Here is a 21,535-nt window from a genome sequence, read left to right as displayed (position 1 = left end):
CTGGTTTAAACACATGTAGGGATAATACTGACTGGGCAAAGGCAAGAGGTAAAAGTAAAGGACCCCTGGACAGTTAAGTCCAGTCAAAGGGGTTGTGGCACTCATCTTGCTTTCAGGCCGAGGGAGCCAGTGTTTGTCCATGGACAGCTTTCTGGGTCATGTGGCCAGCATGACTAAACTGCTTCTGGTGCAACGGAACACCGTGACGGAAACCAGAGTGCACAGAAACAACATTTATCTTCCTGCCACAGCGGTACCTATTTATCTACTTGCACTGGTGTGCTTTCAAACTGCTAGATTGGCAGGAGCTGGGACAGAGCAACGGGAGCTCACCCCGTCGCGGGGATTCGAACCGCTGACCTTCTGATCAGCAAGCCCAAGAGGCTCAGTGGTTTAGACCACAGCGCCATCTGCATCCTGCCAAGAGGATACTGACCACATAGACAGAGCGGAGTCCGGCTCCTTGCTTTGCTTCTTCTTCTGGGTCACACACAGACTGGTAGTCATAAGACTTGTTAAAGGCATATAAGGACATGTTGATGAGATTTCGCATGAGGCCAGGGTCAATCTCACCAAAGAATTTTCCGATCTAATGAAGGAAAAGAGATTGTTTAAAAAGAAAGGAAAACACTTCTTTTCAAACAGACTGGGAGACAAAATAGTTCTTATATTTACACCCTGATAGGACTCAGTGTGGCTTTCAGATTAAAACAAGAATTGTTAAAAACACAGAAAAAACAATAATTTAAAAAATTAAACATTATTTTTAATGTTTTTTTTTAAATTAACAAATAATGATAAAATAGACAGCACTCTGATTGTAAGACAACTTGATAGACAACTTGATCTGTATCACACTTACCTCTTGCATATCCCATTCCTGATTTGTCATCAAGAGAAATCCTCCATCATCCAGGATAACACAGTCAACATGCTGCAAGGAGGACAAGAGGGGGGAAATTATTATTTGCTTTATAGTCACAATTCAGAACATGTTGAGCTGAGCACCAGCCCTGTGCCAGCCTAAGGAGAATGAGTTTTACCAGCTGGGTAAATGTGTATAGGACTTCAGTTGTAGTTACCTTTCCAGCTATAAAATAATAGTTAGCAGTTTTCTTAATGATCATATTACTCACTGAAGATAAACAAAAAGGGAGAAATCATTTGCTATTGCCCATCATTTCATGAAGAAAAGGCTACTGCCCCCCCCCCATCTACTCATAAACTGTAGTACTGGCACCACTCACTCTCCTCTTGTAGCTGCTAAAGACAGAATTGAAACACATGCAGCTTTTAACTCTTATTTATTTGATCTTTCTCTCGATACAGCACCAATTATTTCATTGCTGTTGTTTGCATTCATAAATAATGACAATGTTCTAATAATGTATTTTGATTCCAATTTTTGTTGTTCTATGATTGGTTTGATGGCAGGATCTTTATACTCAGTCGGATGCCGTGGAGATCACACAAAGCACCCAAGAGAGGGGAATGAATGGAATTTGTGGCTCTAAAGGTCACGAGTAGCTGGGATTGTTGATCTTAGTCTCAGTTTAGATGTGACTGCACATATAAGCACTCTGGATTGGTGCAAACAAAACATGTCTCAATGGCAGCAAGATGATCATAGAATCAGAATTGTTGGAAGGGATCACAAGGGTCATTTAGTCCAACGCCTGCAATGCAGGAATCTTTTGCCCAACATGGGCTTGAACCCACAACCCTGAGATTAAGAGTCTCGTGCTCAGGGCTTTTTTCAGCTGGAACTCACCGGAACTCAGTTCCACCACCTCTCAGGTGGGCGCCATTGCCATTATAACTGTGCAAGGGGTTCAGTGTATGTTCCAACACCTCTTTTTCTAGAAAAATAGCACTGCTGATTGAGGTATCCCAGGGATGGATAATAGTAAGATAATGCTTATCATTGACATAGTCTTTGTGCTTCAAAGCAAATATGCCATCCTTACAACAATTTTATAAGATGTGGCAAGGAGTCCACCCTGTAGAGGCATCACCCACAAACATGGCTTCAGTATCTGCAAATGATTTATTAATGAACACATTCTTACCCGACTGTTCTTTTCACATCCACACAGTTCACTTTTGCACTGAAAAATAGACATACAATGCAACATATGAAACCTGTTCTTAAACAAAGAATGATGACATTCAAACTAGAGTTGTGCTCATGTTGCTTTTGTAGCCAGGTCAAATGTCAAGTATTTGGGCAGAATATTTACATTTGTCAAAATTCACCACTGCTGCTCAACAGCTTGCGTTAACTGCTGTTGCAAGACCACAAAAATCTCAGGACAATATTTCAAAACATTCCCAAGAGCCAAGAAGATGCACACTAATCCAACATAAAGTAAAATGCTCAAAATCAGGCAAAAGTATTAGTTCTGCAACTTCTGAATAACCAGAGTTCCAATGAAAGTTACATATGCTGAAAAAGGTAATTAGGAAGATGGATTCTTGACAAATCTTGCCCACACATTCCTTTCTTCACCTTGAAGGGAATGTCCAAGGAGCTGGACACCCCACCCCTAGTGCTTATTCCCCCTTTATTCCCTCTTCTCCCACACTAGGTACATTTGAGGGTGCTTGGAAAGGAGGGGAAAGTGGAAGGACAAGCAGTGGTAGGATAAAGCAGGACTCTGTTTAGGCCATCTCTACTCAGCATGATGATCAATCAAAGGCACTTGATGTTACACTATTGGACATTGGTAACAATTATATCCACTGCATAAGTTCTGCCCATTTATTTATGTATGAATGTTTGAATCAATATTTCCAATTGGATACTGAGCTGTAGCGCAGGAGCACACAATAAAACAATCCTAGATGTAAGTTGAAGTATTCACATTGATGCTCAAAAGAAAAGCTACAAGTTCCTTACCTGATTCTTTGTAGTGATTTTGGTGAAATTTTCCATCCAGTTGGTCACATTGATTTTTACTCCAACAACTAACAGGGAATACACAATATATAAGGGAAGTCAGTCAGTTAAGGAGGATACATGGTCACTGGTTTCAAATGCCACCGAAAGACCAAGAAAGACCAAGTGTTGCATCCCCACATTCTTCTCCCAATAAAGGTCATCCGAGCAACCGAGACCAATTTAGGCTCACAATCAGATCTGAACTCAAATTGAAATTGGAGAAGGTAATCAGTTTCATCCAAGAGTGATTGCAACTGTCTTACCAATACTCTTTTGTTCATCTTCCCTCCAAAGGGAATAACTAATAAACAGCTTTATTCAGAAATCTGTGGGACCTTTAGCATGGTCAAAGAGACTCACAAGTAAGCTAAGTAATGCAGATTTGCTCTTTAAAACAAGAACTTCAGTTGCTGTTTACTATGTCCAACAACAACAGTCAAGAAATGTCAATATTATTCCTTCCCACCTGCAGGTTTCAGAAGTTTTCCATTGACGGTTATTTTCACAGCCTTGCTGACCATAATGCCATCTTCAGATACGCTTCCTGAGATATAGGAAGGAAGGAAGGAAACCCAAACATTTAATAGATGACTATGAAACAGTCTTGGTGTGTCAGAGAGAAACCAAATGAATTGGGTTGTATCTGTTTGTAGATTAGGTTGTGCCTGTTTGCAATTCACCATGAATAGGTGGCTCAGTTGGTTAGAGCGTGGTGCTGATAATGCCAAGGTCGTGCATTCCAATTCCTGTATGGGCCAGTTGGATATTTCTCCACTGCAGGGGATTGGACTAGATGATCCTTTGAGTCCCTTCCAACCCTACAATTCTATGATTCTATAAATGCCTCCCAGGATTGTGCTATTGAATTAAAATCTTAACACCAGAGGAAGCCCTAACCTAACTATGGAAGTCAGAGTCATGCTTCACTGACTCAACTGCAGCTTCCTACAAATCCTTTGGCAACATTTCCTGAGTTCTAGCTAAACCTTTTGAGAAACAGACATGCATAATTGCTATATGGTAATCTTCATAGCCATTATGTATACTTTTCCAGATGTCTTCAACATTCCATAGTTGTGTAATATGGATAGAACGTACTGTATCTGGAGTTTAACAAGATAATTTTGGGTGCCCAGTGACTTACTGTTATAGAAGGGAGCTGTGAAGATGTAGTTTTCATTATCTAAGCTCCTTTTGTAGAAGCTCTCTTCATAGGTTTCAGGATTTTCTGTCCAATATTCTCCTGCACTGAACATGAGACATTAATGTCAACTTTTTGTCTTAATTCTCACATGTTTTCTTATCCTGTGCATGCCTAATCTGAAGGAAGCTCCGCTGAATTCAATGGGGCTTACTCACAGGAAAGTGTGAGGAACATTTGGCCCTTCACATTCACCACCTGACCACTGACCCTGCTGGCCGGGGCTGATGGGAGTTAAAACAGCAGCGTTGGGAGGGTCTCAGGCTTCCCATCACTGGGCTCTAGGATTGAAATCTAAGGCTGCAATCCATTTATTTGGGAGTAAGGCCCATTGAAATTAATTAAATTTACTTCTGAGTAGACTGTAGGATTGTACTGTTTGTTAATGTTACTGGAAACCTTAAAATGTGACTCATTGTAATAATATAGCTCCCTGCATTACAGAAAATGGCTCGCTCAAACAATACTAGACAGCCAGGATTCTACCTGGCGTAAGATCAAGAAGTCTCAGGTCCATGAGCTATGTCTCCTATTTAATCTCCAGTCAAAATCCAACCATCTACAGGAGACAATGAGCAATCTGGGAAATCCCATTATTAAGTTTGGGATCTCCACAACCCCATTCTGATTTCCAACTCTGAAATGCTGTGAAAACCTGAAACTGGTTACAGACATAAGCCGAGTGCTCAACTAATTCCACATGCCCAAAGGGAATTTGAGCTTATGTTTCTTGAATAGCAGCCTTTCAACACCAGCAACAAACCACTTTTGAAATCGAGGTACTTTAAAAAAAAAAAGTTAGTGATAAAGGATTTGTGTCTGCCTTTGTTTTCCTTTTCAGTTCCACAGGCTGTGTTCTGAGGAAGCTCACTGGATCTTGGCTATACTATACAAGGATGATTCAGCACAAGCTTTCCTTGTTACATTTTGTCTTGTACAGTAACTGAATTTCAAAATATGAAAAACACGGTTTGTTCAAAATGTATCTACTGCAATTTATGAGAATTACAACTTTATAATATGCCAATCAAGGGCATGTTATTTTCAATATCTGGGTATGGGAATCAAACCTAGGGCATGGACATTGATTCCGAGTACCACCCTCTGTCTCCTCCCTAAGGGTCAGAATATTATATTTGGGGTATTCAATATATTTGTTGTGAAGACTCTCACTTTAATATTCCATTACCAAGTGACAATTTCAGTGGGGGCTTACAAGAACTTCAGCCACTATCCAACGCTGAGTTAGGCATGCTTAAGAAATTAGGTGAGGTATGAGTTGTATGTAATATACGTAATGTGATGTTAAGTATATATTGTTTTGTAATGTATTGATATTTATAATAAACTGATTTTTTTAAAAAAGGCATGCTTAAGAAATTGATTTTGCCAGTGTCTCTGTTGTATTTCTGAAATATACTCGGAGTCAAGAGTGGATTTCATGCTCTTTATCCAGCTCATAGTGGTGAGGACGAATGGAAGTTCCCCCAGAATGTCTGCCTTATATACATTATTTACAAAATGGGCCCCACGTGATTGGCTAATTCTGGGATTCTCCTGTAGGCCAATCAGTTTGCGGATTCCCTTCCACCTGGAGCTGGATTGGGTGGCTCCTGTGGACCAATCATTCTGCATTCTGGATCCTATTGTTGTAGGACCAATCGGACTGCTGCCTTTTGGATCCTATTCAACTCAGTACATAACAATTTCTTAGAAAGAAACAGACCCTTACCTTTTGGGATACACTCTAGTGATCCCTCCATCTGTAGCAACAAATCGTGCTGTAATTCCCTCACTGTGGGAGGAAGAAAAAAGAGACAGAAATATTTGAATTGAACTGAATTTGCAATGATTGGCAGCCCTTTGTACATAATATTCACAAGTTTTTCTAAGATAGTCTAAAACACAAATGTGTGCTTTTTCATATACTTAATGCCGTGTGTGTTTCTTGTGTGCTCTAATTATCAGAAATGATCCAGTATTATTTCAACACACCATTAAAACCCCCAGAAATAGCCATATTGTTTGGTAGGGGGGAGGAAAATAACACTCACGGGTCCTGCTTACTCCAGTAATTCTGAACAAGTTCACTTGTAAATCCTGCATCCAGCAAAGCTCTCATAACCATATCATTACCTGTCAAAGGAAACAAGACAAAGGTTAATTAAGAGCACAGAAAGCTGCCAAGTCAGACCACTGGTCCATATAGTTCAGTACTGCTTACACTGACTTGAAGTGGCTCTCTAAGATTTCAGCGAGGAGGGGTCATTTTCAGCTGCACTTGGAGATGCGGGGAGGATTGAAACAGAGACCTTTTGAAAGCACAGCCTGACTCTAGTGCTTAGTTATGATCCTTCCCCATACTATGACCACACCCCATAATAAAAATGAACTCAGATTTCAACAAATATTTCAAATTTTAAATCTGTACGCTTCAGCATCAGTTGCTCCTGTTTCAATGACAGACAAATTCTAAAATCAAAAGGCCAGCTAAGTTTTAAGTATTAGGTTTTGAAATGCCCTTCATGTAAGAAGGTCAGAACAGTTTTTATCTTCACATAACAACCCTATTAACTGGATGAAACTCTGCAATCTTGCATTCATAAACCCAGTAAACAGATCTGGTACTATACGTAATTATGGGAAACAGGGTGATCACGTCAACATTTCTTCTTTGGAACCAGTTGCTGCACTTATATTGTCATCTCCTGCAAGCAGTTTCATTTAATGAAAAAGTAAGGCTTACATGAGGGATTTTGGGGGGTGTATCGATCTATAAATTCGCTGAAATTCAGAAGAAATGCTGTGTTGTTGTCAGTTATTTTCACAGGCCCACAGTAGTCTCTAGAAAAAGAAAACAGGTTTTTAAAATATTGCTTTTAATCCATGAAGTAAAGCAAGCAAGCAAATAAACAAACAAATACATAAATTTCTGGCTGAGCTGGTTTGGGTTTGCATTTTATCCTGGCTAATTTACCTAGCATTTGGTAGCAACATTTCATTTAGTAGCATATCATATAGAAGTACTTGCCTACAGTCTGCAGTGTATCACTTTCACAACACAGAGAAATTTCATGGCAAAATTATGTTATGCATAAAATTAGGGAAAGTTAAATGCTATAAGCAAGGAAACACAAGATTAGAGCGTTTTCACTCTGAATGATCAGCCTTGACATAGGAGTGGATGAATCCATCAACTTCAGTTTCTCAATTTCCAAATGTAAGTAAAGTCTCATATTTCTGCGTAGGTTTGCGAAATATTTTTAAAAATTCATTTATGTTTATTTCTTTATTAAATTTTTATACAGCCCTGAGGATCTGAGGTCTGTGGGGCGGTTTGCAATACAAAACACAAAAATACACAACATTAAAACCCTCACAAAAGATCCTCAGCATTTTAAAGTACACTTCTTCTAATATGAACATTTAAGTATGAAATTTTACCAAAGTTATACATTTCTGCAACCAATCTTGGGCAACATAATGCATTTGGGTAGGCTATTTTTGGTTATATAAATGGATGCACATACAATCATAGGTGCATAGAAACAGGGTTTTGTGCCCACACTCAACAAGAATTCTGACTCCCAATTGTTCAACAATAGCAACTACTCACAGCTTCTACCTGCACGCTCAGCCTTCACTGGGGTGTTTTGACTGTGTGTGCTGATGGCTCTTTTTCAGAATCTTTTTGTACCTCTGCAAATTCTGGGAGCTCCCAAGCCACCAGATACTTTCCTGTGGAAAGGTGGTGAGGTTTTGGCTACAGAGGGACCAGCAGCACTCAAGAGAACTGAGGTGCCATGGGTGAGGTGCTCCATTCCATTCTGCCCCTGTGATCCATAGTCAGCATACAATGTCTGCTGAACATTAGGTTAAGAGGCTGTTGTTCTAACAACTGTGTAGAAGGTGGAATTTCAGCAGATGGAACTTGTAGTATGGTGGTTAGAGTACTACAGTAGGAGCAGGGAAACTGGAATTCAAATCTTGACTAAGCTATTAAGTTATCTCAGCTGAAGCTATTAAGCTTAGTAACCCTGGGTCAGTCACTATACTCTCAGCCTAACTGATCTCCAGGATTGTTGTTGGGATAAAATGGGGTGAGAGGAGGGGGCTATGAGCAAAATAGACCACCTTGAGTCCCTGGGGGGGGGGGGGAAGGTGGGATATAAATGTAAGAAACAATCAGGAGAATGAGTGGTTCTTTCTACCATTTTATATCTACATATCTTTTTCTCCATGCGCCTTTTCCAACAACAACATTCCCTTACCCCTCCCACCTGCTAGGCAGTTTTTCCCCTCTCAAAAGTCTCCTACTTTATGCGGACACTCAGTCCTCATTGGGCTGTTTTTCAGGGGGATCCAACATTTCCTTTGCTTTCCCCCTGAATATTGTTTGTATTTCTGCAAACTTTGGGGTTACTGTGCGTCTGATATTGCCACCCTCTTGAGGGTCGGTGGTGTCGTTTTGGCTATGTAAGTGTGAACATTGGAAGACTTCAGACTATATGCTATTAGTATATGGATGATCTCATCTTAAAGTGGGCTGAATCTTCGCTAAATTAGTTGGGACAAAAGTCTAACAGAAATCAACAGAACAAGTTAGGCATGATTTAGTTCTTTTTGAAATCAATGGGACTGAAGTTCAACTAACTTGGTCTAGATCCAATTAATTTTATTATATATATATGTTGTTATTGTTGTTGTTGTAGTAGTATTTTTGTTGGAAACCACCCAGAGTGGTTGGGGCAATCCAGTCAGATGGGTTGGGTAAAAGAAATAAATTATTATAATAATATTATTATTATTATTATCATCGTCATTTGTTAGTCGAGACTTGTTATGTATCATTTGGGTATACAGAACAGGAAAATGACCAACCTTGGTGCTAAAAAGGTGTAGCCGAATTCATCAAAGCGATCTAGCTTCAGAGTTTCCGTAACTATAAAGATGAAAATGCAGTGTCAGAATCTTTTATAAGCAAAACTAAGTATGTAAATGCAGTGGATTTCAACATTTTTAAAGCACTCGGTTCCTAGGACCCATTCGGACAATGGCTCCAGCTTAACAGGCTAAAGTTATTAAGCTGGGGAAGAGCATTGTGACCACATACTCCTGTTCTGCCTCACCCTGTGTTTCTCCTTGCATGTCCAAAATGTGAAATTGTGGTTTAATTCGGATGTGCAGATCTGGAAAACTGGTTTAAAGTAAGCACTATGGAAGCAGCAAAGCCAATCAATATTACCCCACCATCCACATTTTCACATTAAAAGAGAGATTCATGTATTTATCATGAAATAGCAGCAACACAGCCTGAAATACTGCAACAATTGGTGCAAGGTAAATCTGGCATAGTACTGACCTGCTAAGCATGACCATATGGCAATTAAAGCTGAAGCCATGGGGATGTCAAGATGCAAACCAAAAGGGCTTGTAAAATGTGCCACAGGTAAAATATTTTACTTAGCATAAATTCATTTCAGAGTTCTTGAAAACACAAATTTGGGGTGAAGTGTTAATCTGAGTTTCTTAATAAACTGAGAGGTGACAGGGTCAAAGAAGCAAGGAAGAAAGAGAAACAATTCAAAAGCATGTGAGGAAAAAATACATCATTTTCCCTTCTCTATTTTTAGAATACCAAATTGTCATGGGAGAAGCCCCAAGATGAAGGACACAAAGGAGAACATCCAGGAGGAATGAAAATAGAAGCAGACAACATGTATAAGCAACAGTAAATAGAGGGAAATTGAGCAACAAGAATATACTTGCCATTTTGGACTGTTATAATCCATCAGAAAGAGGCAAGGAAACATAAGAAACAAGGTAAAGCAAAAGGGGTCACAAATCAATATTTTATTCAACCGGTCCCTTGAATAAAAATATTGCGGCATGAAACGAGATCAAAGGTTCATTTTCTCTACAGCTGTACACTGGAGAAAAGACAAACATCTCTGAAGACTTGAACACATGTCTTTTGTCAACATATATCCATCACATAACTACAGAACAGCTTGAAATCTAGTTTTGAGCTGGCAACAACAAAGGGTCAATCATACATTATGTAGAGCAGCTATTGGGGGCATTTCCCTGCTCCCTGGAGCAGCTTTCCTATGTGACTAGCATAAGACGTGGAGAACGCGCACAATACTACAAGGGACGTACAGAAGATGTCAATGCAGCAAGACGGAAGACTGCTAAGAGAAGGTTAGATAGACTCTTAAGTCCCAAAGCAGACCTCTACAATGTGTGACCTGCCAAGCCAAACACTTCCATCACTCACGCACTACAAGCTGAAGTAGGTTCAACCTGCCTGTGTGAGACCACCAGGTCACAAATTGTATAGGCTTGCCCCACCTGTGTTCTGGAAATAGGGAAAGACTTCCTTATTTTATCTAAGCTTTCGTCCAATGGTTTTATGAAGTTCTAACATGTTTGCTTTTAAATCCTTTCAATGTACTTTTGTTATTTTAAACTGCCCTGAGCTCCCTTTGGGAAGAAAGGATGGGCTATAAGCTTGAGACAAACAAACATAGCTAGAATAGGATTCTCAACCAAGTAGAAATTTGTAGGGAAGCAGCAGCAGTGAAGAGGCAAGCAGGAGCTGCTGCTTAGCCTTCCTGTGAATAAGTTGAGGGAACTGCAGTAAGTTCAAAGTACGCCTAATAGGCTACAAACTGAGGCCAAACAGTGGGAATGTAGCAGACAATGGAATGCATAGAGCTTCTGCAGCTGGTGCCCATTGGGACTGGTAGAGAAAAAGGCAGGGAGACCAACAGCGGGTCAAGTCCAAGCCCATGGCAGGCAGAGCCAACTAATTCCTGTTCCCTCCTCGTCTTCCTCCTTGCTAAGGTCCACAAGGGGCAACACTGAGACTATGAAGCAGGCAGCTGACAAGGAGAGCCGCTCCCTGGGCTGGATGTAAAGCAAGCAATTGGGTGCTGCCTCAGGACCGGTGAGGCTGGTGGGGCAGAGAGTGATGCATTAACTCAAGTTGACTAGCATCCACATAGACTGAGACCTGAATGAACACCTGTTCCCACATTAAGGTTTCTGTACACCTTGTCATCTTTGGAGATTCAGGTTTTGGATGCTCTCACTGGGTGACAACGGAGGAAAGAGCTTTCTGTGTGGTGGTGCCCCGCTTATAGTACTTACTCTCAGGTAGACTTGCCTACTTTTTGGCCCGAGATCAAGGATACAAAGGAGAACATTCAGGAGGAATGGAAATAGAAGCAGACAATATGAGCAACAGTAAACAGAGGGGAAATTGAGCAACAAGAATATACTTGCCCTTTGGGACTGTGATAATCCATCAGAAGGAGAAGGCAGGGAAACAGAAAAAACAGGGTAAAGCAAAAGGGGTCACAAACCAATATTTTATTCAACCAGCCCCTTGAATAAAAATATTGTGGCGTAAAGAGAGATCAAAGGTTCATTTTCTCTACAGCTGTACTCTGGAGAAAAGACAAACATCTCTGAAGACTTCAACCCATGTCTTGTTAACACTTTCTTTCATGTACCTTCTATATAATGCAGCTATTTCAAGGATCTGTGTAATGGAAATATTGACTCAGGGGGCTCCTAAGAAATTTCGCCCAGAATTATTGATCTTGCACTCAAGAATTTTACAGACTGCTTCCAAGTTCAGGAAGTCCAGAAATAAATTATGCAATATGCTGGGCCACCAAAAAAATAAATAAATAATCCATCACATATGTATAAAACAGTTCTGACAGCAACACACAGTTAATTCATACATAATATGGAACAGCTATCTTGTGTATTTTGCTGCTCCCTCGAACATTTTCCTCCCAATATTAATAGGAATGCACACAGTACTTACTACAAGGGACATACAAAAGATTGCAATGTAGGAAGTTATCAGCAAGACAGATGACTGCTAAGTAAAAGTCAGACCCAAAGTCCTAAAGTCAGCCTTGCAAGCAAAACACAGTCATCCCTCACATTCTACAGCCCTCAGGAGGTTAAAACTACCTGTTTTTCCTCCCTGCACCAGACCACAATAATTACAAATTTTCTAGGCTTGCCTGTAAGTATGGGCCCGAAATTTGACATATAGAATTCCTTTCCCAACAGAGATCAGGCAGATCTCTGTAGTGTTGGGTTGCTATCAGTACAGACTCAAATGTAATAGTTGAAGATGTAGTTATGGTTCCCTGTTTTTCCCTCTCATTCCTCAAGGCAAACACAAATATGATTTATTCATATTTATTCAGTCCAGGCTGAATAAATTATAGTTTGGTGTCCCTTAAAGTTTTTTTCCCCCTTTCCATTTTGGTATTCTTATGCTGGTACATTCTTTCCTTTTCTCATTTTTTGCTTCTCACTTTAAAGACAACCTGAACAAAATCCAAAAAGGGCATAATCCAAATTACGTCCACTCATATCACACACCACATGAAGCATTTAGAACAATTAAACTACAACACAAACCTAAGCAAGTTGAACTACTATATCACGTGTTGCATAGAATTGTTGCTAAATTCCAGAATACACAACTCCTACCTTGCAGGTGGGCTATTCAAAACATAAGCTATTGCTTCCTTAAAAAGACAGCAATAGAGGATACCCAGAGCACTATTTCTCTAGGTAACGTAAGCAAGGAGATTAGGGGGGAAAGTTATACCAGTGCAACTAGAGTAACAGAACATATTCTACTTGTGTACAGTACTTTTTGTACCTTGCAAGCTCACACAATGACTTGGAATCATGGCTCTAGAGTTAGGGAGTACATCATGGTAACATTAACGAATTTCAAAAGATTCTGACTTTTTAAATACAGCGTTACCTCAGGTTAAGTACTTAATTCATTCCGGAGGTCCGTTCTTAACCTGAAACTGTTCTTAACCTGAAGCACCACTTTAGCTAATGGGGCCTCCTGCTGCCGCAGCACCGCCGGAGCACGATTTCTGTCCTTATCCTGAAGCAAAGTTCTTAACCTGAAGCACTATTTCTGGGTTAGCGGAGTGTGTAACCTGAAGTGCATGTAACCTGAAGTGTGTGTAACCCGAGGTACCACTGTACTGCTTTAAAAAAGGTGAGAAAACAATGTTGCAGAATGGTAAGGCCAAACAAACCATAGTTTATGAAGCCAGGAAGGAGTTAGTACCACATGCTCCCTCTTCACTCATCTCTCATGTGCAGAATGTGAAAGTGTGGTTTAATCTTGCGCATAATGAAAAACTGGTTTAAAGTAAGCACAATGAAAGCACCAAATCTGGTGTGTGACGAGTCTCCAAAGAGGGGAGAGCCTAGTTGGGGATGCACGCTGATGCTCGTGCTCAACCTAATCCATCTCAGTTGAGATATAGTTACACCCCAAATATGTAATGGGATGCATGAAGAAAAACACTGGCCAACGGTTACAAAACATTAAAGCATTAGGGCAACCCTTGCAGACATCAGATGGTTAGGATCTAGATGTCAATAATGTTTCCCCTGGCTAATCAAAATTACCCCACTACCTGCCTTTTCACTTATCATAAAACAGCAACATGAAATCATAGAATCTTAGAGTTGGAAGGGGCTCCAAGGGTCATCTAGTCCAACCCCCTGCAATGCAGGAATCTCAGCTAAAACATCCATGACAGATGGGTGCCCAACTTCTGCTTAGAAACCTCCAAGGAAGGAGAGTTCACTGCCTCTTGTGGGGGCCTGTTCCACTGCTGAACAGCTCTTACTGTCCATTTCCAAATGCAGAAATAGAACACTATAATAATTGATGCAAGTTAAAGCTGGCACATTATTCACTTGCTTTGCCTGACAACATGGTAGCTGAAGTTCAAGAAGTTAGAATGCCAAGATGAAAACAAGATCTAAACTGTACCAAGGTTAAGATATGTTACTTAGCATAAATTGAAGTCAGGGTTTTTGAAAGCACAGGTGTTTTTGCAGGGGGCAGGTGTCCTGATTTTCTCTATGAACCGGGAGGTGACAGAGTCAAATAAACAAGGATGAAAGAGCAACAGAAATAGAAAAGCATATTGTGGGAAATACATCATTTTTCCTTCTCTGTCTTTCTAATACTCAACTGGCATGGGAGAAGCTCCAAGATTTAGGATACAAAGGAGAACATTCAGGAGGAATGGAAATAGAAGCAGACAATATGAGCAACAGTAAACAGAGGGGAAATTGAGCAACAAGAATATACTTGCCCTTTGGGACTGTGATAATCCATCAGAAGGAGAAGGCAGGGAAACAGAAAAAACAGGGTAAAGCAAAAGGGGTCACAAACCAATATTTTATTCAACCAGCCCCTTGAATAAAAATATTGTGGCGTAAAGAGAGATCAAAGGTTCATTTTCTCTACAGCTGTACTCTGGAGAAAAGACAAACATCTCTGAAGACTTCAACCCATGTCTTTTTTCAACACTTTCTTTCATGCACCTTCTATATAATACAGCTATTTCAAGGATCTGTGTAATGGAAATATTGACTCGGGGGGCTCCTAAGAAATTTCGCCCAGAATTATTGATCTTGCACTCAAGATTTTACAGACTGCTCCCAAGTTCAGAAGTGAATCATGCAATATGATGTCTCGCAAAAAGCATATACTTATCACATATCTATGAAACAGCTTTAAAACTAGCTTTGAGCTGGCAGCAACACATGGTTTATTCTTACATTATATGGAGCAGCTACCTGGGGCATATTGCTGCTGTTTTCCTATGTGAATAGGAATGCAGAAAATACTTACTACATGGGACATTCAAAAGACTACAATGGAGGGAGATAGATGACTGCTAAGTAAAAGTCAGACCCAAAGTCCTAAAGTAGGTGAGGACAATGTGTGACCTGCCAAGCCAAACACAGTCATCAGTCATGTACTACAACCTTAAGGAAGCTAAAACAGTCTGATTTTCTCGCCTGCATGAGACACAAGGTCACATATTGTGTAGGCTTGTCCTAAGTGCATCTTATTTCATCCAAGCTTTGGGCTGGTAGTTTTATGAAATTTTTACATAACTGGTTTTACCTGTTGCCTGCAATGTGTTATAGCATTGCTTTAAATTGTTTCAATGTGATTTTATTATTGTGAGTTGCACTGGGTTCTCTTTGGGAAGAAAGAGCACATTATAAATTTGAAACAAGCTAGCATAGCAGATAAAGTAGGATTCCCAGGTTAGGGGAAATTTGCAGGGCAGTTCTAAGCTGGAGGGGCTGCCTAAGCCATGGGTAGGCAAACTAAGGCCCAGGGGCCGGATCTGGCCCAATCGTCTTCTAAATCCGGCTCTTGAACGGTCTGGGAATCAACGTTTTTTTACATGAGTAGAATGTGTGCTTTTATTTAAAATGCATCTCTGGGTTATTTGTAGGGCATAGAAATTTGTTCATTAATTTCCCCCCCAAAAAATATAGTCCGCCCCTCCCCCCAAAATCTGAGGGACAGTGGACCAGCCCCCTGATGAAAAAGTTTGCTGACCACTGGCCTAGGCCACCCCCGATAAATGACAGAAGAGTTATACATGGGGCTCCCTTTGAAGAATCCTAGGGAAACTGCAGTAAGTTCAAAATACACCCGATAGGCTTTGTCCTGAGCCTAAACACTGGGAATGCAGCACATGTCAGAGTTCACTGACACTTTGATAGCAGCAGTGGCTACAAGAAGCAACACTTAGCCCAAGGAGTAGGCAGCTGGCAGGCAGTGCTGCCCCCTGACGGGGAAGCAGGCATGTGGGGGCTGGCTTAGGACAGAGCAAGGCTGGTCAGGCAGCGCCACCCCATTCACTCTTATGGACCAGCCTCCACGGCTTGAAAACCATACACAGCTTAGGACCTGATGGAACAATTTGAGACTACTAGAAAAGAATCCACGTTAGACGCAATCCAGGTTATATCCACTCATATCACAGACATTCAGAACAATCCAAAACTTAGGAAACCTGATTTAACCTCGATCCAGAGATTGATCTAAATCACAATGAATTCCAGCTAAGACACACTATGCACACGATCTAGGCTAGATTTCAAAAGGCACAACTCATACCTTGGAGATGGACTATTCAATACATTAGCTATTAGACCCCTAAAAAGACAGCAACAGAGGATATCCAAAGCATTGCTCCTCTAGGAAACATAAGCAAGGAGATGAGAGAGAAAGGTTGACCAGTGCAATTTGAGTAACAGAACATATTCTACTTGTGTAGAATACTTTTTGTACCTTGCATGCTCACACAATGACTTGGGATCATTGCTGCAGAGCTGGGGGCACAGAATTCATGGCAATACTGCTGAACTTCACAAGAGCTTCATGGCTTTAAAAATGTTGCGTTAGAAAAAGAACAATTCTACAGAATACACAGCAATACTCAGATTCTGGAGAAAGGTCACGGCTACTTACATTTTGCCTGAGTTAGTGCTTCCTTAATGTTGGCTTTTATGTAGTAAAAGCTGTAGGATGGTAACACCAAGGCCAAACTATATAACAAATAAATCAACATTAAATGGTGAGAATAAAGCCACATTTCAATACCACAGAGCCTTATCAGCCTAGCATTTTCCCTAGCTTTGATGTGTAAGAAAATCATGGAACGTGTGATTTCATGGCATACATTTGCTTGGCTAACTCCTTCACTAAATCCTCTTACTGCTTTCTGCTGCATCTGAACTCCACTCCTCCAAATTAAACGTGTGGTACCGAGAATGAGGTCCTTGTCAACCCCATCTTGACATTTACAGAACAGTCACCATTTTTCATGGCTTTGTTTAACAGAAAATTAGTATCGCAGGATAGATTAAAGGTTGCACACAACTTGAAAAACTAGGATGAGTTGAAGGGAGAAGGCAGGTAAGGTCTGTTTATTGAGACAATGATTGCCATTTACTTCTGAGTATTCATGCATTGCAGTAACTGAGCATTAAGTTGTTTTGACAGGAGAGTTGAAAGGCTCAATCCACATGGGGTTTTCTACAACTCAATTTGTTTAAAAATAAACCAAGTGAGTCACATTTGTACCTTACACACTGAAGGAACTGTTGCTCTCTGAGTGAGTATGTTTGGCTTCTTAATGTGAGCTGCAGTTTTGTTATTTGTACCAGATTGGGAAGTGCTTCAGGAGCTAAATACAAATGGGATAGATCTATTTGCATGTCTATAGCATTTTAATAAGGTTGGCGGTTCGAATCTCTGCGACGGGGTGAGCGCCCGTTGCTCAGTCCCAGCTCCTGCCAACCTAGCAGTTTGAAAGCATGTCAAAGTGCAAGTAGATAAATAGGTACCGCTCTGGTAGGAAGATAAACGGCGTTTCCGTGCGCTGCTCTGGTTTCACCAGAAGCAGCATAGTCATGCTGGCCACACCGGCTGTACGCCGGCTCCCTTGGCCAATAAAGCGAGATGAGCGCCGCAACCCCAGAGTCGTTCATGACTGGACTTAACTCTCAGGGGTCCTTTACCTTTTTTTTTAAAACCACACTACAGTCAGTTAACATATTAATGCTGCTCTACAACCGTCTTTTGCAAACTGGTTCCCTTCAGGTGGTTTGCAATACAACTCCCATCAGCCCCAGCCAGTGTGGCCAATGCTGAGGGATGATGGGAACTGTAGTCCAAAACATCTGGAGGGCAACAGAATGAGAAAGACTTCTCTAAAATGTCCCAAGAGCTTTGCATGGCCTATAGGATTTTTGCTTTTTTCTGCAGAGTTGCAAGGTCCAATCCAGATTTACCACTAGCCTGACTTCTATTTAAATATACATTTTGGCTAACTACTACTACTATTGCTAGTAGTAATAATAGTTGTTGTTATCAGCCTTTGAAGACACTATTTCTTAGCAGGAGACCTTGTAGACTATGAATTTTAATACCACCTATGGAGAAACAAACTTTTTTAAAAATAAATAAATTCTACCACTGTAGCCCTTAGCTGTCATTAACATGGAGCATATCTGCTTATTATGTAATATTTCCAGCAGATGCCTGTGGAGGAACATTGAAAGGAAACTGTAGGATACTCAGCTACAGACATGATAGTCAATTGCCATTTGAACTGTACACAGCAGAATTACTCATTATTTGGTGACAGCTTTCCACCAATTCCTCTCAAGGGAAATCAGAAAAGGCTTCTCTGTTATTAGCAGTTACTGCTGAACAGAACCCACTAATTAACATCTATAATTTTATGTAGAAATATGTCTACAGAAATGTGGTCTCCAGGGAGACTTAACTGCTGTTTTTCCAGGAGAACAAAAAGACATTTTTTAAAAAAAATCAGCCCAGAGAGGAATCAAACAAGACTTTGAAGATTAAGTCTGTCAAACAGATAACCAGTGAGGTAGAGCAATAAGACAGGAAATCCCCTAATTACAATTTTGGGGAAGTAAACAGGAAACTATGGTTGCTAATGATAGATAACATCAAATGTTGTCATTCATTTTTGAAAGATCCAAAATCTAATAATTTTCACTACATCAGTTTAAGTTATTGTCAAATAATATAAATCACCAGAAGGCAGATAGGAAGGAAATTATTTCAGACACAGAATCTGCTCCAAGGGTTGCTAGGCTTCCAGAATAGTATATTTAGTGACTCAAGTTGCACTTACAAGCCCCCTGCACAACAACAACAACAGCCTATCTGGGCTTGGGGTTAGTTGCCAGATTCATGTGTGCAACATCCAGAATTGCATTTGCAAGCACGTTATGAATGAAGATCAACATGATTCTTTTATTTAGTATACATGCTTGACCTGTAGAGTCTATATACATGCACTAAAGAGCCAAACTCAGCCCTTCAGAGATGGCAGAATGTATAGGAGCTCTCCCCAGCTTTGGTTAAGCTGAAACATGAAGGGTGGGTTATGGTGGTAGAGTAGCCTGGTAGCGGCAGCCAGTGCGACTGAATTTGGCAACACATTCAGTTCCCTATACAGTAAAAGGTAAAGGTAAAGGTACCCCTGACCATTAGGTCCAGTCGCGGAAGGGGTTGTTGCACTCATCTCGCTCTATAGGCCGAGGGAGCCGGCGTTTGTCCGCAGACAGCTTCTGGGTCATGTGGCCAGCATGACTAAGCCGCTTCTGGCGAACCAGAGCAGCACACAGAAACGCCGTTAACCTTCCCGCCAGAGCGGTACCTATTTATCTACTTGCACTTGACGTGCTTTCGAACTGCAAGGTTGGTAGGAGCAGGGACCGAGCAATGGGAGCTCACCCCCCGTCACAGGGATTCGAACCGCCGACCTTCTGATCGGCAAGCCCTAGGCTCTGTGGCTTAACCCACAGCACTAGAAAGCAAATACAGGCTCAGTCCACCTTGACTTTCAGTATCAGCCACAGCAAAAAAAAAGCTGCTCTTGACTCTGCTACCACTAGAGTACGCCAAGCTCCACCCAATGGACTAGTATTACATATATTTTAGAATCATAGAATCATAGAGTTGGAATAGACCATCGAGTCCAACCCCCTGCCAAGCAGGAACACCATCAGAGCACTCCTGACATATGGTTGTCAAGCCTCTGCTTAAAGACCTCCAAAGAAGGAGACTCCAACACACTCCTTGGCAGCAAATTCTACTGTCGAACAGCTCTTACTGTCAGGAAGTTCTTCCTAATGTTTATTTTTTCAATCAAAAGCCAGCAACCCCATCAGTTGGAGCAGATAGTGATGGCTGTTTGTGAAATCTCAAATGTTTCCTCTTTACTGATCAACAGTGTAGGGTTATTGGTCTCTTTCCCATGCACCAGTCATTCAAAGCATATTATTATTATTATTATTATTATTATTATTATTATTATTATTATTATTATTACATTAGAAGAACTTAATGGGGAAGGTTTAACCTTTGTAAGGGGGAAGAGGCCTTGTGGAAATTACCTTGTCTTTTTGTTTCTGAGATTTAATATATATCTTCAATTGTATTGTTGTTTTCATTTCAGCTCATTAATGCCTTTTTCCTCCCTCTATATTACCATTGTGTGCACATGCGTTAAAAAAACACCACTGGGGAAAAGGCAGTTTTGGGGTAATCGTATTACATGACTGCAACAAGGTTCTTTTGGTGGGATGTTTACCAGTGTGTAGGAGCTCTTGCGCTCATCAATTAAACACCAGAGAGAGAGAGAAATGAAGATGAACTGAAGGAACTGAAAGCTGAAGCCAACTGAGCATGCTCCATTTCCAAAATTAATTTTAGAAATGGTCTTAGTTAAACTGGAATTCTGAAGGAGCAGAACGCAGACCAGAGCAAAGCAATGTGGAAATAAGGGAAGATAAAAAGGGAGCTCTGCCTTTGCTAAGTCTATGATTCTGGTGATAATCTGCCTAACCTCTGATGACAAAACAGGCAGGAGAATGTGGCCATATAGATACTGCATCCTAGGTTGAAAAACGCCATAAAGACATCACTGAAGCATCACTAAAAGGGCGGAACAGGGGCAGGGCAGGAGGGGAACAGGGTGTTTGTGGATTTTTCATTGGCTTTCAATTATACACAATTTCACTGACATGTGCGGTGCCTCAGAACGTAACCCCCACATAAACGGAGGGCTGCCTGTATAACAAAATTTGCCAGGTTAAGGATATAAGGATATTTTCAACACAACCAGAAAGTTTATTACCTGTAATCAGTACCATTTACAGCTGTCCATGTGTATGTTCTGTTTCCTCTGTCAATGTAGCGCTGCAAAATATTGAGGAAGACCATCATTTTCTCCATGATCTCAAGAAAGCTACAAAAATAGTTTTTTTAAAAAAAAACCTACAAGATTCAAGAACAAATCCTCATTGCAATGTTTTACAATTAAAAACTTCCTATTACTTTACATATCTAACAATTAAGGCAAGCGCCAAACTGGGTGCCATGTAAATTCAGCCTAATGTTGTCCAAAATTATTTTCTTTTTCTTTTTTATTCCTTTCTGGCAATTTAGATTTCCCCTACATGTTAAAACAAAATGACAACAGTAACACAACCTTAAAATTGTCATCCTATAAAACCTTAAGACTGTGCAGTTGATAGATAAGAAACATGCCTAGCAATATGAGAAACTCTCACATTATTTATGTGTGAAACTCTGTGCCTGAGATGCTCCCACAGAGAAAAGGAGTGCTGTGCTAACTGCTGCTCCGCCATATGCATCAGCTGTTAGGCAGGGAGGCTGAGCAGCATGAACAAAGCCCAGGTCTCTTCCTCTGTCCTCAATGACGTCCTCTTCGGGCGCTGGAGAGGGTCTCCTTGTGAGCCACAAGGTCCAGCTCTCTCACACCATTTCCTGGTCTGATTCTATTTATTTATTTTCCAGCACCATTTGAAAATAATAACAATAATAATAAATAATAATAATAATAATAATAATAATAATAATAATAATAATAATAATAATTTATTATTTCTACCCCGTCCATCTGGCTAGGTTTCCCCAGGCACTCTGGGCGGCTATA

The 21,535-nt window shown here is 40.6% G+C and overlaps 1 protein-coding gene across 4 annotated transcripts in view; it reads right to left on the bottom strand.

The window, feature by feature from the left end:
• CACNA2D1 (calcium voltage-gated channel auxiliary subunit alpha2delta 1) overlaps positions 1–21,535 on the bottom strand; it is a 385,544-nt gene that overhangs the window by 23,658 nt on the left and 340,351 nt on the right. For all 4 annotated transcript variants that reach the window (XM_077935727.1, XM_077935728.1, XM_077935729.1 and 1 more), the window contains 12 exons: positions 20,714–20,775; positions 16,504–16,580; positions 9,024–9,084; positions 6,889–6,986; positions 6,197–6,278; positions 5,875–5,937; positions 4,086–4,189; positions 3,408–3,485; positions 2,900–2,967; positions 2,070–2,108; positions 863–934; positions 437–589 (listed from right to left, as the gene is read on the bottom strand). In XM_077935727.1, the coding sequence (XP_077791853.1) occupies positions 437–589; positions 863–934; positions 2,070–2,108; positions 2,900–2,967; positions 3,408–3,485; positions 4,086–4,189; positions 5,875–5,937; positions 6,197–6,278; positions 6,889–6,986; positions 9,024–9,084; positions 16,504–16,580; positions 20,714–20,775 (957 nt within the window). The remainder of the gene's footprint in view (positions 1–436; positions 590–862; positions 935–2,069; positions 2,109–2,899; positions 2,968–3,407; positions 3,486–4,085; positions 4,190–5,874; positions 5,938–6,196; positions 6,279–6,888; positions 6,987–9,023; positions 9,085–16,503; positions 16,581–20,713; positions 20,776–21,535) is intronic.

The sequence above is a fragment of the Podarcis muralis genome, chromosome 10 (genome assembly GCF_964188315.1).
Source record: "Podarcis muralis chromosome 10, rPodMur119.hap1.1, whole genome shotgun sequence".
Taxonomy (NCBI): domain Eukaryota; kingdom Metazoa; phylum Chordata; class Lepidosauria; order Squamata; family Lacertidae; genus Podarcis; species Podarcis muralis.
This window is presented reverse-complemented; position numbering and strand designations above follow the sequence as displayed.